We start from the raw sequence: 16,767 nt of genomic DNA, 5'->3' as shown, positions 1-16,767 counted from the left end.
TACCATGATTAATAAGCTGGGTAACATAAAATTCTTAATAATACTTATACATATATGGAAATTACTAATAAATCTTAGAATATAATGTCCATTTGGAGGAAAAATTCTTGTAAATTCAAGATAATTGGAGCTCGAACTGTGGGTACTTAGGTGACAACGTGAATATTCTACCGCTGCACCATAACCCCAGGGCTCAATGAAAATTAAAAAAAAAAAAAACATTAACATCATTTCATTTTAAGCTTCATCAAATTAATTAGTAAAGGGTATATATATATATATAATAAATAAAAATGGGATTGATTTTAATAAAAAGCAACGTGTTTTTTTTATTTTTGCCTAATATTATTATGTACAGTAAGATTGATAAAAATATCCGCTAAACCATTGCAACTAAATTGGTAAAAATATACCTGTTTACTGTCTAATGTCTAATTCACCACATTGCTCCTGCATTCCCGCTCCGCCCTAGGAAAATCACTTTCCACCGCACAGCACAACGTAAACAGGGAGGTAGTGCATCGTTATATTAGGAACTTCTTCTTGCATTTCGTTTATTCAAACTTAGTTATCATTTTGCAACGATGGACTCTGTTTCACAATCTTTTCCTCTAGCTGCAGTGGCCGTGGACAAGGATAAGAGCAGCCAAGGAGCCTTGAAATGGGCCCTCGATAATGTCGCAGTCAGGGGCCAAACCCTCATCCTCATTCACGTCAACACTCATGCCGTTTCACGTAAGCTGTTTCTCTTATTGCTTCATTCCACAACTTCTCTATAAACTAAAAACAGAGTAAGATCTAATGCCAAAATTCAACATAATTAATGCAGCGGATAGCATACGCAGGGAAATACTTACTCCTTTTCGATGTTTCTGCACCAGAAAAGATGTGAGTCACTAACTTCATATATTCCTCTAAATGCATAAACAGAAAAAGAATTTGCAATTAATCATCTCTGCTGATCAACAGATCAAAGTCATGGATATGATCTTGGAGGGCACTGACGTAGCTAAGGGCGTAGTGGAGTTCATCTCTCAGTCGGGGATCAACAAACTAGTCGTCGGAGCATCGAGAGGAGGCTTTGTGAGGTATCTTAACATTCTTCTAAAGCACTGCTCAAACAAAGGTTCTCACTGTCTGCATACTGCTACCAGATCATTCAGAAACTTGGACATCAGCGTCAACATTTACAAAACCGTGCCTGATTTCTGCACTGCTTATGTGATAAGCAAAGACAAGCTCTCCTCTGTTAAAAATGCGATCCGACCAGCTCCGGCCGTTTCGCCTTTGAGAATCCAGCTCCAGAAACAAGCCAACGCAGATCAACCAAGTCAACAGGAGAAGAAAGGTACGATGATCGACTTAACTTGTCATTTGGCTCGATTAGTTTCACGAACAACTGAAGGAGGCATACATTTGTCAGGTGATGCTGCAGCTGCGACTCTCAAACTGAGTAAAGAAAAAGAATCAATCAGGTAATTAAGATAAACAACATGACAGACGTGTAGGTATTTGTTCGTCCTCTCATCTCGCCTCTCTGTTTCAATGCCTTCGAACAGGTCACCGTTGACGAGAGGGGCCTATGCATATAAGTCTGATGTAGATTTGACGTCGGGCAGTGACATATCGTTTGTAAGCAGTGGGAGGAGGAGCACTGATCAGGTCTTCCCTCCGAGGATCTATTGCCTGCCTGACAACGACCTTGCTCACAGCTTCGAGTCTCGACTATCGCCTCGCAAGTCTGTGGGTGTTCATTCCGCTATGAACGGGTACTCTTTTTCTCAGGAGAGCTTTGCATCTGACGCATCGGTACGTGAATACAGTTAGCAAGAGAAATCTATAAAGCACAAAAAGTTTTGTGCATGATCGCTTGAATGCATGCCTTGGAACTTGCAGGAATATCAAGAAGCAGAGATAAATAGACTGAAACTGGAACTCAAGCAGACAATGGATATGTACAACGCAGCTTGCAAGGAAGCGCTTCTGTCTAAACAGAAGGCAAAGGAGCTCCATCACTCGAAGATGGAGGGGAAACAGAGACTCGAAATCGCCCGACTCGCGGAAGAAGCCGCCTTGGTTCTGGTAGAGAAGGAGAAAGCAAAGTGCAAGGCAGCATTGGAAGCAGCCGAAGCAGCCCAAAGGAAGGCTGAACTGGAAGCGCATAAAAGGAGAGAAGTGGAGATAAAGGCCATGAAACAATCCGTCGACAAGAATCCCTCGAATTCGTTTGTGCAAACGGACGCGAGGTACAGGAGATACAAGATCGAGGAGATCGAGGAAGCCACAGAGTACTTTGCGGCGGACAAAAAGGTTGGAGAAGGAGGGTACGGTCCCGTCTACAAATGCTATCTCGATCACACGCCTGTTGCCGTCAAGGTACTGCGACCGGATGCAGCCCAGGGGAGGTCTCAGTTTCAGCACGAGGTTGAGATTCTAAGTTGTATCCGGCACCCAAACATGGTCCTCCTCCTCGGTGCTTGCCCGGAGTACGGTTGCCTGGTGTACGAGTACATGGCGAATGGGAGCTTAGAGGATCGCTTATTCCGGCGGGGGAACACGCCGCCCATTCCCTGGCAATATCGGTTCCGCATCGCCGCAGAGATCGCCATGTGCCTTCTCTTCCTCCACCAAACGAAGCCGGAGCCTCTGGTTCACAGGGACTTGAAGCCTGCAAACATCCTGCTCGATCAGAACTACACCAGCAAGATAAGCGACGTCGGCCTGGCCCGCCTTCTCCCGCCCTCCGTGGCAGACCAAGTCACTCAGTACCGCATGACGACGGCGGCCGGGACGTTTTGCTACATCGACCCGGAGTACCAGCAGACGGGCATGCTCGGCACCAGGTCTGACATTTACTCCTTTGGAATCCTGCTGCTGCAACTGATCACTGCGAAGCCTCCCATGGGGCTGACCCATCAAGTGGACCGCTCGATCGAGACGGGAACGTTTCGACAAGTGTTGGATCCCTCCATCCAAAATTGGCCGATCGATGAAGCTTTACGGTTCGCCAAGTTAGCACTCACCTGCGCAGAGCTGAGAAGGAAAGACCGGCCGGACCTAGGAACAGTCGTATTGCCGGAGCTCAATTGGCTGAGAGCTTTTGGGGAAGAAAACACGCAGCAATTCGCAGTGGACAACAACGTCGGCACCTCATCGTCACACGATCGAGTTTCTGTGCAGGTAAGGCGTTCAGTCCCCTAAACTTGACCTGCATGTCACTAGATTGAGCTTCCATGACGTTCTCTTTTGTTTCCTTCAATCATTCAGGATATCAGGAGTGGCCCTTTGCATCAGCAATCAGGATATCAGAGCTCGAGCCAATTTAGCGGATCGTCGATCAACTGAAGAACGTCGAGCACATCATTGGAATATTTCAATATATCGTTGAACAAAATGCAAATATTGCCTCTCCATGCACACTCAGCAATCAGTTAGATGTCAAAAATTAAGTTGTGAAGATTGTAATATGTGCACAGTTCTAAATCTATGTTGGATCATTTTCACTGTTTGGCAATGTATAGCTGTAATAGTTGATAATTCTAAATGCATGAATTAAAATGAATTAATACGATAAAGATTTACAGTGATCTCCATAGATCTGTAATCGATGATGGCAAGATTTATTGTCGGAAGAACGATCACAGGATCGGAAAGTTCTCCGTAATTCCACGAACCAAATCTCACCGCCTCAGATGTTCTCTTTCTCTCTTTCTTATCTTTTTTCTTACGTTATCAAATGATCCTTGGACGCTCCCTTTATAAAGAGAAATAACTCAGGAGTATAATAGACTTTTCCATTAAGAGTAGTGGAGAAAATGGACATGTTTCCATGTTCTCATTTCCTACATCTCCCACTCGTCCAAGGTAAGTCACTAAGACAAGTTCATTCAGTTAAGTCACAGACTAGTTAGTCACAAACACTAAATAAGTCACATAGACTATTTGAGAGTTTAGTCACATAGACCATATTAGAACATTCAATCCATACTCAGAGAAAATGGTTCGTGTGACAGCAAACACACTGAGCGATAGTTGCTAAGAAGATTGTTACATCTTACATAGCCGCTCTCTGAGCAATCAATACTAACAAAGTTGTTACACTTTACTTATCCGCTCATATAAATTAGAGACACACTCTACATAGCACATAGCCTCTTTCCTGGTGGCACATAGCCTTTATCCAGGATCCATCCAATCTCCTAGTGGCACATGACCATTATCTTGGAGATATCCATGTCTTGCTATTTTACCCAAATTAAATAATTTTTATTTACTTCAATATGAACTTCTCTAATTCCTTATTATGACCATTATGTCAAGAGCATATTTCATATCCAATATTCACATTCATTTCTATACATAACAGAAATGGGTCGACCAGTGAATAACATCAAATGATGTAAATATATTTAATCTTCCTTTTTAGTTAGAATCTATTCATACTAATCAGTCGCTTTCCCAGTTATGTTCCATAGACCGAATCATACATAGTCATATGATACATGCTAAAGTAGCAGACACTGATTAGAACTTCAAGTAAACAGCTAAACAGTCACTAAGGTAAAAACTGAGATTAACTTATAATCTCAAAGGTCTCACATAGTAGAGAAACAAGGATCCATTCTCCAACTACCTTTATTGTCACAATAGCACATGTGGTATGAATCATATATTACGATGTTATTCTCTTTACTAAAAAGAGCGCATGTTGTGTTCAAATTTAACATCGTATAGATTTTAATCTAGACATACTTAATGTCTAATCCTGAATTCAACATATGAATTCTAATCTGGCCTTCAATAGGTTCAGTAAATGGTGGGTTCATTTACTTCGACCATTATTAACATATAAATGATCTCATCTTGACATAATTATCAAGGCGACCTCAACTTATGGATCTGTCTATAATTTCAGCTACATAAGTTGTTCCATAAGTAACGGTCTTACTCCTATTTGTACTTAACAAATAGAGATGATTGCCCATGTGAGTGGACCAATCTCTACTTGCCAACATGTTCACTGAGATCTTATATGAATGTAACAAATACAACATATACACTGAATAGATTATGACAAATGACAAAAACAAATCACAAAGTTTGATTGTTATTTCAATATTATTACATTCTACGAAGTCCCAAAGACTTTACATGTTCTTTAAATGACTCTTTAGTCATTGGTTTAGTAAAAGGATCTGCAAGCATAGCACGTGTAAGGACATACTCAAGAATTACTTTTCTTTTAGCCACAATACCCCTCACAAAATTATATTTAATTTCTATATGCTTGTCTTTGCTGTGATATTTAGGATCCTTGGAAAAAGCTATTGCAGCTTAACTGTCACAGTAGACAGTTATTGGACTCCCATTATCCTCAGCAATTTTCAGATGCTTCAGGAACCTTATCAACCAGACTACTTCTTGCACAGCCGCTGAACATGCCACATATTCAGCTTCCATAGTCGACAAAGCTACACAAGCTTGTTTCTGTACGACCGTGATCGTTCGATAGAGGGGGGGTTAATATCGATTCGAAAACTCGAGTGTAAAAGTACGCAGCGGAAAAGTAAATGAACACAATTGATTTTACTTCGTTCGGAGCCTGTGACGACTCCTACTCGAAGGCCCGTGGTCCTTGACCACTTTCGTTGGGCAATCACTAGCAATTCGAATGTGATTACAAAAAGAGTGCAAGAAATGCTAATGAAACAAAACACAAAGCTATACCGACAGAAAAGAAAGCTTAAAGAGCAAGGGCGCGTTGTCGGAGCTTTGTTAGCGTCGCTGGAGCACAGAGCAGCAAAGCAATCTGGGAATTCTGAGATGATATCGAAGCTCCACCCCTGGGGCTTCTTTTATATGCTGCTCCGGGCGCCCTGGTGCGACGTGGCAAGTCCAGTCAGGATGCTCCACGTGGCGAGGCGACGCAGAGGATAAAAGTTGCCTCCGGGCTCCCGGATCCCTTCCGGGCGCCCGGACCACCTTTTTCCAGAGATTCCTTCTCCTGCAAAACAAGGTTAGTCCGAGGCAAAATATATCCTGCAACACAGATTGTGTTAGAGTGTATACTGAAAGCCTAAGCTTTGTAAACATTCATTATGAATAAAGAATCATATTTGGTCAAATTGTCTACATTTGTTTGTAGTTGTTCATTTAATTTATATTGTAGATAACATAGTATATGGTGTCACATGCAGAAGATGATGTTATCAGTACCTTGTAAATTATAAATAGTAGCTCACGACCAAAATGGAAAGGAACAAACCATTAGAAGGTCGTAGTGTAGTTAGGTATTAGTTTATTTTGACTATATAATTATACTAGTACACTCAGAGTGTATTGAGTAGGACCATTTGAGGTCGTTTCTTTTATACTGATTTTATAAAGGAACAAAGACCTCAGTTATTATGGAAGTGTGTGCTCTTAATCCTAATATAATAGCAAACACATATATTTGATATTTATTTCTTTAATTTATCAATGGGTGAGATTTAGTTCGATGAATCAATAAGCCCGATAAGTTGGGAAATGATATCACTTATAGTGTGTGTTGTTGATTATAGAAGGAAACTGTGTCCTAGAGACACTAGGTTGATAATGTCCTCAAGAGGAGCTCATAAGGATTGTCATGTTAAACCTTGCAGGTGGACTTAGTCCGACATGACGATAAGGTTGAGTGGTACTACTCTTGGACTTAGATATTAATTAAATGAGTTGTCAGTAGCTCACTTAATTAGTGGACATTCGATATCTTAAACATAGGGAGACTAACACACTCATAATAAGAAGGAGCCCAAAAATGTAATTTGGGATTGGTGCGGTAGTTCAATAATAGTTCTCTAGTGGAATGAATTATTATTGATAAAATTAAATTGTGTGTTCGGGGCGAACACGGGATGCTTAATTTTATCGGGAGACCAAAACCAATTCCTCCTCTCGGTCCCTATCGTAGCCTCTTATTTATAGAGTACTATACCCACCTATACCCACCTTCTATACCCACCAATAGGGGGCCGACCAAGCTAGCTTGGGAACCAAGCTAGGGTCGGCCTAGGTATAAATTGGGGTGGCCGGCCCTAGCTTGAACCCAAGCTAGTGTGGGCAGACCAAATTAAATTAAAAAGGAATTTTAATTTTAATTTTTATTATGTGGAAGAAATAATTTATTAAAGAGAATTAAAATTAAAATATCTCTCTTGTAAAAGATCTACAAAAGATTAAAGGAAGAGATTAGATCTCTTTCCTTATTTGTAGATTGGTGAGATATTTTATTTTCTCTTTAAAATTATCCACATGTTGATAGAATTAAAATTATCGAAATTTCCTTTTATCAACCATGAAGATATTTTTAAAGAGAAATTTTATTTTTAAAATTTCCGGAAACAAATTAGGAAGTTTTAATTGTTGATTAAAACTTGTCTAATTTTACTCCTTTGATGTGGCCGGCCATTAGAGATTAATTGGGGAAATTTTATTTTATTTTTTTCAATTAAATCATGTCAAGGGAATTAAGGAAATTTTATTGTAATTAAATTTCCTAATTTGCCTAGGCCAATGAATATAAAAGAAGGGGTGAGGGTGCCTTCATGAGACACAACCTCTATTATTTCTCTCCCTCTTTTATTCCTTGGAGTGGCCGACCATCCTCTTCCTCTCTCCCTCTTTGTGGTGGCCGAATCTCTCAAAGGCTTGGAGCTCTTGTGGCGGCCGGATACTACTTAGAGAAGAAGAAGAAGGAGGAGGAGAGAAAGCTAGCATCTCTTGGAGCTTGGTTGGTGTTTTGTTCTTCATCCTTGGTTAAGCTTCTTTTGTGGACGAACCTAGATAGGAGCAGAAGAAGGTGGTTGGTGGTTTCTCATCTTGGAAGATCGTTGCCCACACAACGTCCGAGGTTAGAAGAGGAATACGGTAGAAGATCAAGAGGTTTTTCTACAAGGTATAACTAGTAATTTTTCTTTCCGCATCATACTAGTTATTTATGGAAATAATACCAAATACAAGAGGCTTACGTTCTAGAATTTCGAATATGTTTTTCGATATTGTGTTCTTTTGTTTTTTTCTTTTCCTTGTGATTTGATTGTTCTCTTCGGTTAACCTAAAGTTATTTTAGGAAATTAAATATTAGATTTCTATAAAAGGTTTTGTCTAGTCGGTGGTGGTTGCTCCCATATCCAAGAAGGCCATGTGCCTCGCCACGTCAGTACTGGGAACCGATTATGAAAATTAATATTTAATGGAATTAATAACTTAAGGTGATTTGGGTCGAACGTGTTAAGTTCCGCAGGAGATCCAAGTCAAAACCTAAAAGAACAAATAGATTAAGTTTTGGATCAAACGTGTTAAGTTCCGCAGGCGATCCAAAATTTAATTTAAAAGAACACATGGTAGCTAGGAAAAGGTTCAGACCTTTGTACAAAATTTTTGTACAGTGGAACCTCTAGGCTTTCCGAGTAGCAACCAACAGATTGTTAGCACAATTTATAAAGTATGAATTAATAGAAAAAGTATGACTTAGATTCCGTCTTTCCGAGACCGGAATCTAGTCACGATCTCGACTTAGATATCCGAAATGGATCTAAGCCGGATCGACGCCTAATGTTCCCTTCCTGGGAACGCGTCCTCGTAGTCACTCCCCTCCAGTGACTTACCTTACTTACCTACCAGACGTCCGGTCAACTCGTCGACCCATCTGGACTTCGTGCCAGCTATCCGGTCAGCCCGTTGACCTAGCTGGGCTTCGTGCCTAAGCGTCCGGTCAGCCCGTCGACCCGCTTGGACTTCGTGTCAGCTATCCGGTCAGCCCGTCGACCTAGCTGGGCTTCGTGCCAGACATCCGGTCAGCCCGTCGACCTGTCTGGACTTATCCTGCACACTCGATCAAAGTGTTAGATCAACGATAAACCTAACTTAACCTATTTGTCATTCATCAAAACCTGGGTTAAATCGTTAGTGCTAACCGCACCAACAATCTCTCCCTTTTTGATGGAATGGCAACCTGATTAAGTTAGTGAAGATATTTGCAAGAAAAACAGATAACATCATTATGTGGAGGTTTTTAAGTTAGTTTGTATTTTCAATTGGTTTGGCTAACTTAACCCACCTAACCCTCCCCCTTTGGCATTCATCAAAAATAAGCATGTTTTAAAAAAAATACAGACTTCAGACAAAGTAAGAAGTCATGTCAAGTTAATCTGGGGGAGTTAAATTTAGTAATTTATCTTTTGTAAAAGAGCTAAGTTTTGAGACAAGTTTAAAAGATCTATTTTTCAAAACTAGGTAAAATTGATTTTCTAAAACTGAGTTGGTAAAGGATTCAACTTTCAAGACTTAAGAACATAAAAGACTTGATTTTTCTAAAGCTAGTTTTCAAAAATAGGTGTATATAAAAAAAAAATTAGATTTAAAGGCTAAGTTTTGTGAAAAATAGCTAATTTTTCAAGTATAGCTTCTAAGGTTAAGGTTTAAGAATAAGTTCTAAATTTCAAGAGAAATTTTTTTTTTAAAACAGGTTTCAACTCTTTACAAACATAAGCAAGATTTCAAGGCTAAGTTTTAAAATATATTTCAAGATTGATTGAAGTCTAATTTTCAATACTAAGTTTGTAAAAAATTTAAAAATTTTTTAAAAAGACAGTTTATAAACTTACGTTTAGTTTAATTTTTGCAGAATTAAGTAGAATTAAGTAAAGTCAAATTCTCAGAACTAGATTTTTAAATTCAATTTTCAAAACTATGTTAAATCTAATTTTGAAATTCAATAACTTAGTTTTCAAAAATAGGTTTAAGAAATTTTTAAAAAATGTTTTGAAAAATCGAAAAATTTTAATTGATTCCTCCCCCTGGACCTGACATCAAATCAAATGTCTAACCATTTAGTTACCGACTGACTTATCAAAAGATAGCAGCTTTCACTTGGTTAGTCAAGTTAAGGTCAATCTTAACTTGATTAATATATATTTTGTTTTTAACGCCCAGACTTATGTCGATGCACTGAAATAAGCATCTTAAGTCTTAGGCAAGTGGCCTATGCATCTCACCCCTTTCTATTGTTTGGCAAACACAAGCAAGGTAAGCCTAGGGTTTTGGTGAGATGCTCAAAACTAGTCCTATGGGTACATGTTTTCTAAGGATTCAAAAACTAGTCTAAGGCCAAAACTGTTTTTGAAAATCTAAAAATGGAAAGGTTTGAAAACTGACACATGTTTGAACCTAGGAGTTAAAAACAATCATCTTTGAAAATATTTCTGAAATTCAAAATTCCTAGGCTATCAAGATAGAACATAATCAATGCAAGTCTGAAATATCACTAGATAGATCAAAAGTATTTTACAGGTAGTGTAGCTACAGAAATGAGTCATAACTAGAGCTACTGAGATGATGAAGGGGGTCGTCCAGATCCCAAGGATCGGAGAAGCGCCATCAGCTCAGTGTGTCGGGTCACCCCGGCAGCTCGTAACTCAGCAACCTCTCGCCGTATGTCCTGATGAAAATCAGAGTTCTCCTGTTGGAGACTCGCCATAGCTCTCTCTAGTCCGGTCATACGGTCGGCTAGAGTGCGGGGAGCGTGACGTGGTGCTCGAGCTGGGGGCGGTGGTGGAGCCGGTGCGGCTTCCTCTGGAAACAGTGCAAGCATGAACTCGTCCCCCTCTGCATCTGGATCGGGCTGGTGTTGTGGCCCCCTCCGCCAAGACATAGTCCCGTCATCCCTATCTACGTGGATACCCGCTAAGGAGAAGTTCCTAGCTGCTATAACATCAAACTCGGTCATATAGGCAATGTCTCCTCTAGTGACATCAATGTGCAACGAGGACATATATGCTGTCAGAATGTGATAGAACGGCATGTGGACTCATCTATCAGTCACGTATCCAGCCGAGTAGATAATGGTGGAGAAGATATGTAGGTTGATGTCAATATATAATCGATGACTCAAGGCATAGAGTAAAAATGAATGGAATGGGCGCATCACAGCGATGTCCCGAGTAGTCAGTGGTAAAATGCAACAGACTAAGTGTTAGAATGTATACTAAAAGCCTAGCTTTTGGTATAAAATATTTATCTAGAAATAAGAATCACATTGGTCAAATGTCTACATTTGTGATAAATGTAGTTGTTCAATTAATTTATATTGTAGATAACATGGTGTGTGGTGTCACACACAGAAGATCATGTTATCAGTACCTTATAAATTATTAACAGTAGCTCACGACCATGATGGAAAGGAACAAACCATTGGAAGGTCGTAGTGTAATTAGGTGTTAGTTTATCTTAACTATATAATTACACTAGTAGACTAAGAGTGTATTGAGTAGGACCATTAGAGGTCGTTTCTTTTATACTGACTTTATAAAGGAACAAAGACCTCAGTTATTATGGAAGTGTGTGCTCTTAATCCTAATATAATAACAAGCACATATATTTGATATTTATTTCTTTAATTTATCAATGGGTGAGATTTAGTTCGATGAATCAATAAGCCCGATATGTTGGGAAATGATATCACTTATAGTGTGTGTTGTTGATTATAGAAGGAAACTGTGTCCTAGTAATCTAGGTTGAGAATGTCCCCAAGAGGAGCTCATAAGGATTGTCATGTTAAACCCTGCAGGTTGACTTAAGTCCGACATGATGATGAAGTTGAGTGGTACTACTCTTGGAGCTAGATATTAATTAAGTAAGTTGTCAGTAACTTACTTAATTAGTGGACATTTGTTATCTTAAACACAGGGAGACTAACACACTCATGATAAGAAGGAGCCCAAAATGTAATTTGGGATTGGTGCGGTAGTTCAATAATAGTTCTCTAGTGGAATGAATTATTATTGATAAAATTAAGTTGTGTGTTCGGGGCGAGCACGGGATGCTTAATTTTATCGGGAGACCAAAACCAATTCCTCCTCTCCGTCCCTATCGTAGCCTCTAGTATATAGAGATTTATACCCACATCATACCCACCTTCTTACCCATCCAAAGGGGCCGGCCAAGCTAGCTTGGAACCCAAGCTAGGGCCGGCCAAGACCAAGTGGATGAGCCATGTAAGTGGCCGGCCAAAGCTTGGGTCCCAAGCTTAGGTGGTCGGCCACTAGAATATTAAAAAGGATTTTTATTAAAATTATTTTTTATGTGGATATCATGATTTTAAAAGAGAGTTTAAAAATTAAAAATTTCCTTTTATAGCTTTCTATAAAAGATTAAGAGAAGAGATTAATCTCTTTCCTTATTTGTAGTTTAAAAGGATGGTTTTAATTTTTGGTAAAAACTTTCCTAATTTGTAAATCATCTACATGTTTAAAAGAGAGTTTAAAATTTGAAATCTTTCCTTATTTGTTGATTAAAGGAGGATTTTAAATTTTAAGAAAACTTTCCTTTTTAACCATGTTCATGATTTAAAAGAGAGTTTAAAAATTAAATATTCTCTTTTATAAGTTTCTACAAGAGATTAAGAAAAGATTTGATATCTTTCCTTATTTGTAGATTAAAAGAGATTTTAATTTTTAGAGATAACTTTCTTTTTATCCACATGTTTAAAAGAAAGATTTTAATTTATAAAATTTCCTTTTTATTAACCAATCATGAAGGGATGAAAATTATTGGAGAAATTTTTTATAAATTTCTAGAGACAAATTAGGAAGTTTTAATTAATTAAAACTCTCCTTGTTTGTAGCTTTAATATGGCCGGCCATATGAATTGATGAGAAGAAAATTATTTTTAATTAAATAAATTTTCTTTTTCAATGGCAAAATAATTAAGGAAGTTTTTATTAAATTTTCCTTATTTGCCAAGACCAAGGATTATAAAAGAGGGGGTAGAGGAGGCTTCATGGTGAAGAACTCTATTCTATTTTTCCTCTCTTTTCTCCTTGGGTGTGGCCGGCCCTTTTCTTTCCTCTCCTCTCCTCTCCTTTGTGTGGCCGAAACCTTCTCATGGTGGAGATAGCTTTGGTGGCCGGATCTAAGAAGGAGAAGAAGGAGAGAAAAGAAGCCTCTATTCTAGCATCCCTTGGAGCATGGTGGTGGTGGCCGAACCTCTTCATCCTAGGAGAAGTTTTGATGGCCGAAACTTGTAAGGAAGAAGAAGGTGCTTGGTGGTTCTCATCTCGGAAGATCGTTGCCCACACAACGTCCGAGGTTAGAAGAGGAATACGGTAGAAGATCAAGAGGTTTTCTAAAAGGTATAACTAGTAATTTTTCTTTCCGCATCATACTAGTTATTTTTGGAAATAATACTAAATACAAGAGGCATACGATTCTAGTGTTTCGAATTTGTTTTCGATATAGTGTTCTTTTGTTTTTCTTTTCCTTGTGATTTGATTGTTCTTTTCGGTTTACCTAAAGTTATTTTAGGAAATTAAATATTAGCTTTCCTTAAAAGGTTTTGTCTAGTCGGTGGTGGTTGCTCCCATATCCAAGAAGGTCATGTGCCTCGCCACGTCAGTACTGGGAACCAATTTTGGAAATTAATATTTAATGAAATTAATAACTTAGGTGATTTGGATCAAACGTGTTAAGTTCCGCAGGAGATCCAAGTCAAAACCTAAAAGAACAAATATATTAAGTTTTGGATCAAACGTGTTAAGTTCCGCAGGCGATCCAAAATTTAATTTAAAAGAACACATGGTAGCTAGGAAAAGGTTCAGACCTTTGTACAAAATTTTTGTACAGTGGAACCTCTAGGTTTTCCGAGTAGCAACCAACAATTGGTATCAGAGCTAGGGTTTTGCCTCTGTGTATTTGGTATTAGTTTAATTATACACATGTCATACATAATTTAGGCAGGTTAATAGTAGGATGTGCTAACTTTGTGGATGCAGGATCCAACTATTATGGCTTATAGTTATTATATGTGTGATTGGACCCTTGGACATGTCAAGGGCATTTTATTGTGTGTGCATGATTGTATTATAAAATACAGCAGGAGCTGTATTTAGTTTTATTAGGATTTTATTTTTGATCTAGTTACATGTACATTCCTTTTATGGAATATAGGATCGATGGATGTAAATTTTATTTTATGTTCGATCTAGTTTACATGTACATTCCTTCGAGGAATATAGGATCAAAATGTAAAATTCTATTTATGTCGCAGATCGAATCTTGCAAAGCGTGGAACCTTCTAAGGACCAGAGGCGCAGCGGAACTAGGAGCAAGATGGATGCGACAGCTAGACCCGGTGGCAGTGGCCAAATATGGCAGCAGCTTGGGATGACAACACACGGAGGACAACAAGAGACAAAAGTCATAATAGTTGAAAATTAGATTTTCTATTTATTGCTTTTATATTGTGCTGTGTGTGCATGTTAGTTTACATATTTAGTAGGCTAGCATAGTTAAAATTCCTCATTTATAAATAACTAAGTGGGAGAGGGATTTTTAAGTAAATCCCATGGTCTCCATTACTGGTTTGTAAGTGATGCAAACAAGCTTGCGCGTTGGCTCTGAGTGCCTTCCTCCATAACGGATGAGCTTGTTTGTGGATCACTAGAACAGACTTCCATTTTTGGATGACTATAGGAAGTTAATTAAAAGCGTGTGATCTTCCCCAACGGAAGGGGCATAATCTTATTAATGGACTTAGTGTCAAGTAATGGTATACACTTAGACACATCTAATAGTATCCTCCCCATCGGAGTCACTGCTATTATTTGTGTGACCAAATGATACCAACTATTAATTTTATTTGTCAAAAAGTTAGGTTGACAAGATAATAAAATTAATGGGTTAAAATCCTCCTTTTACAAATGTTGAATTTGTATACGTCCACACTAACGTGGCATGCAAAATTCACGGTGTTTGAGGTATTGGTGAATTTAAATAATATTGTTTGAGGAATCAATATTTTTTTTAAAATTCAAAAGTTTTTAACCAAATATTTGATCAAAGACATATCAACTATTAATTTTATTCGTCATAAAGTAAAGTTGACGAGATAATAAAATTAATGAATAAAATCTCCTCTTCGATTTTGTATACGTCCACACTATCGTGGCATACAAAATTCATGGGGATTTTTAAGGAGTTGATCTTGACCAAGTATTTTTGTGATTCTTAGGATTTAAAATGTTTGTCAATCCCCTAGTAGTCATACTATAAGAAAGACTTAGTAATCCCAATTGTAATGATTGGAAATAGGACTTGGACATTAAGGTAAACTGTATTCTTAGAACTAAGAACAATATAGGTGTATTTAATTCATTAGTTGAAATATGTTTAGTGGTGTTATCTACTAGAACCTGGAGTGTAGATACAGATGTCATTAATCATGTCCGTAATTCATTGCAGGGTTCCAGGAAACCCGGCAACTAAATGAAAATTAAAACACTGTCTATATGGGCACTACTGTAAAAATGGTAGCTGTTGCAGTGGGAGATGTTTATCTTTTGATAAGAATAAAACATGGATTTTTGAGTAATTCTCTTTACGCACCAAGTTTAGAAAGAACTAGTTTTCAGTTTCTAAACTATTCAAAGAACTTGATATTCTGCCTCTTTTAATAACAAAGTTGTTATTAAGAAAAAGAGGGAAGTTATCTGTTCTGGTACGTTGGTTGGCAATTTATAAATCCAATAACTCTCACGATGCAACAAATGGAAATTAGTAACACATCTTCTAACTTTAAGAGAAAGTAACCTTTGAAAATGAACCAATTATATCTTTGGCATCTAAGGCTAGGTTATATTAACTTGAGTAGGATTCATTGGTAGCTGATGAACTTTTGGGTTCATTAGTAGTGGAAATCTTTCCAACCTACGAGTCTTACTTGGAAGGAAAAATAACCAAGAAGCTTTTAAGTCTAAGGGGTATGGAGTCAAAGATATATTGGAATTGGTTCATTCTGATTTGTGTGATCCTATGAGCATCCAGGCAAGAGGTTGTTTCAAATATTTCATCTATTTTATAGACAACTATTTGAGATACGGATATATTTACTTGATGTGCTGCAAGTCTAAGTGCTTTGATTAGTTCAAAGAGTATGAGGCTGATGTGGAGAAACGACAAAGTAAAAGTATCAAGACACTACGGTAAGATCGTAGTGGCAAGTACCTCTTGGGAGAATTTAGGAGTCATTTATCAGAAGTAGGGATTCAATCCAAACTAACTGCACCTGGTACACCCCAACAGAATGGTGTAGGAAAAGGAAGGTATATGACTCTTATGGAAATAAGTAGATTGATGAGTTATTAAGAATATTATCAAAATCATTTTAAGGATATACTCTGGAAACGGGAGTGAATATAGTACCTTCTAAAGTCAGAACTCTCTACTCATATAGAATTGCTGAATAGGCGTAAGCCTATTTCGAAGCATATTCGGATTCGGGTAGTCCAGCACATATGCAGAAGAGAGACAATGATAAGTTGGACAGGAATTCACTTGTTTATGGGTTATCCTAGTAAAATGAAAGTAGGTTTATAGTCTTAAAAATCAGAAGGTCATTGTTAGCATCAATGACCGATTTTTAGAAAAGGACTATGTAATAAATCATGTGCCCATAAGAAAATTTGTTCTTAAGGAAATAATAAAATGCATGTCTAATCTAGTACCAACTGTACAAGATGAGATACCACCAGGAAACTGCAACACGTATCACAAATGATACACAATTACAGAAAGTGCCTTGAGGGTTGTTAGGCAACCTAAAAAGATTCATGTTTTGGGAGAGTTTTTGGACTCGATCCCTAGAGGACATGAACCTGATCTCCGGACATATGACGAAACACTCCAAGATAAAGATGCAACATCTTGGCAAAGAGTAATGAATAACAGAAT

At 38.1% G+C, this 16,767-nt stretch overlaps 1 protein-coding gene across 1 annotated transcript; it reads left to right on the top strand.

Moving 5' to 3' along the window:
• The first annotated feature begins 584 nt into the window (after positions 1-584).
• On the top strand, positions 585-3,345 carry LOC121986777 (U-box domain-containing protein 35-like). Its single transcript, XM_042540717.1, has 8 exons — positions 585-735; positions 830-888; positions 970-1,088; positions 1,155-1,348; positions 1,424-1,475; positions 1,560-1,809; positions 1,897-3,180; positions 3,268-3,345. The coding sequence occupies exons 1-8, from the start codon at positions 585-587 to the stop codon at positions 3,343-3,345; spliced, it is 2,187 nt and encodes a 728-aa protein (XP_042396651.1).
• Positions 3,346-16,767: the final 13,422 nt, after the last annotated feature.

This window comes from Zingiber officinale, chromosome 5B (assembly GCF_018446385.1).
Source record: "Zingiber officinale cultivar Zhangliang chromosome 5B, Zo_v1.1, whole genome shotgun sequence".
NCBI lineage: Eukaryota > Viridiplantae > Streptophyta > Magnoliopsida > Zingiberales > Zingiberaceae > Zingiber > Zingiber officinale.
The sequence above is the reverse complement of the archived record's forward strand: the minus strand, read 5'-3'. Positions and strand labels throughout refer to the sequence as shown.

Excerpts from the sequence above, each read along its gene's own strand:
- LOC121986777 (XM_042540717.1), top strand. The coding sequence starts at position 585 with ATGGACTCTGTTTCACAATCTTTTCCTCTAGCTGCAGTGGCCGTGGAC. Across the intron at positions 889-969 it reads GTTTCTGCACCAGAAAAGAT|ATCAAAGTCATGGATATGAT; the intron begins GTGAGTCACTAA and ends GCTGATCAACAG. Across the intron at positions 1,349-1,423 it reads AAGTCAACAGGAGAAGAAAG|GTGATGCTGCAGCTGCGACT; the intron begins GTACGATGATCG and ends TACATTTGTCAG.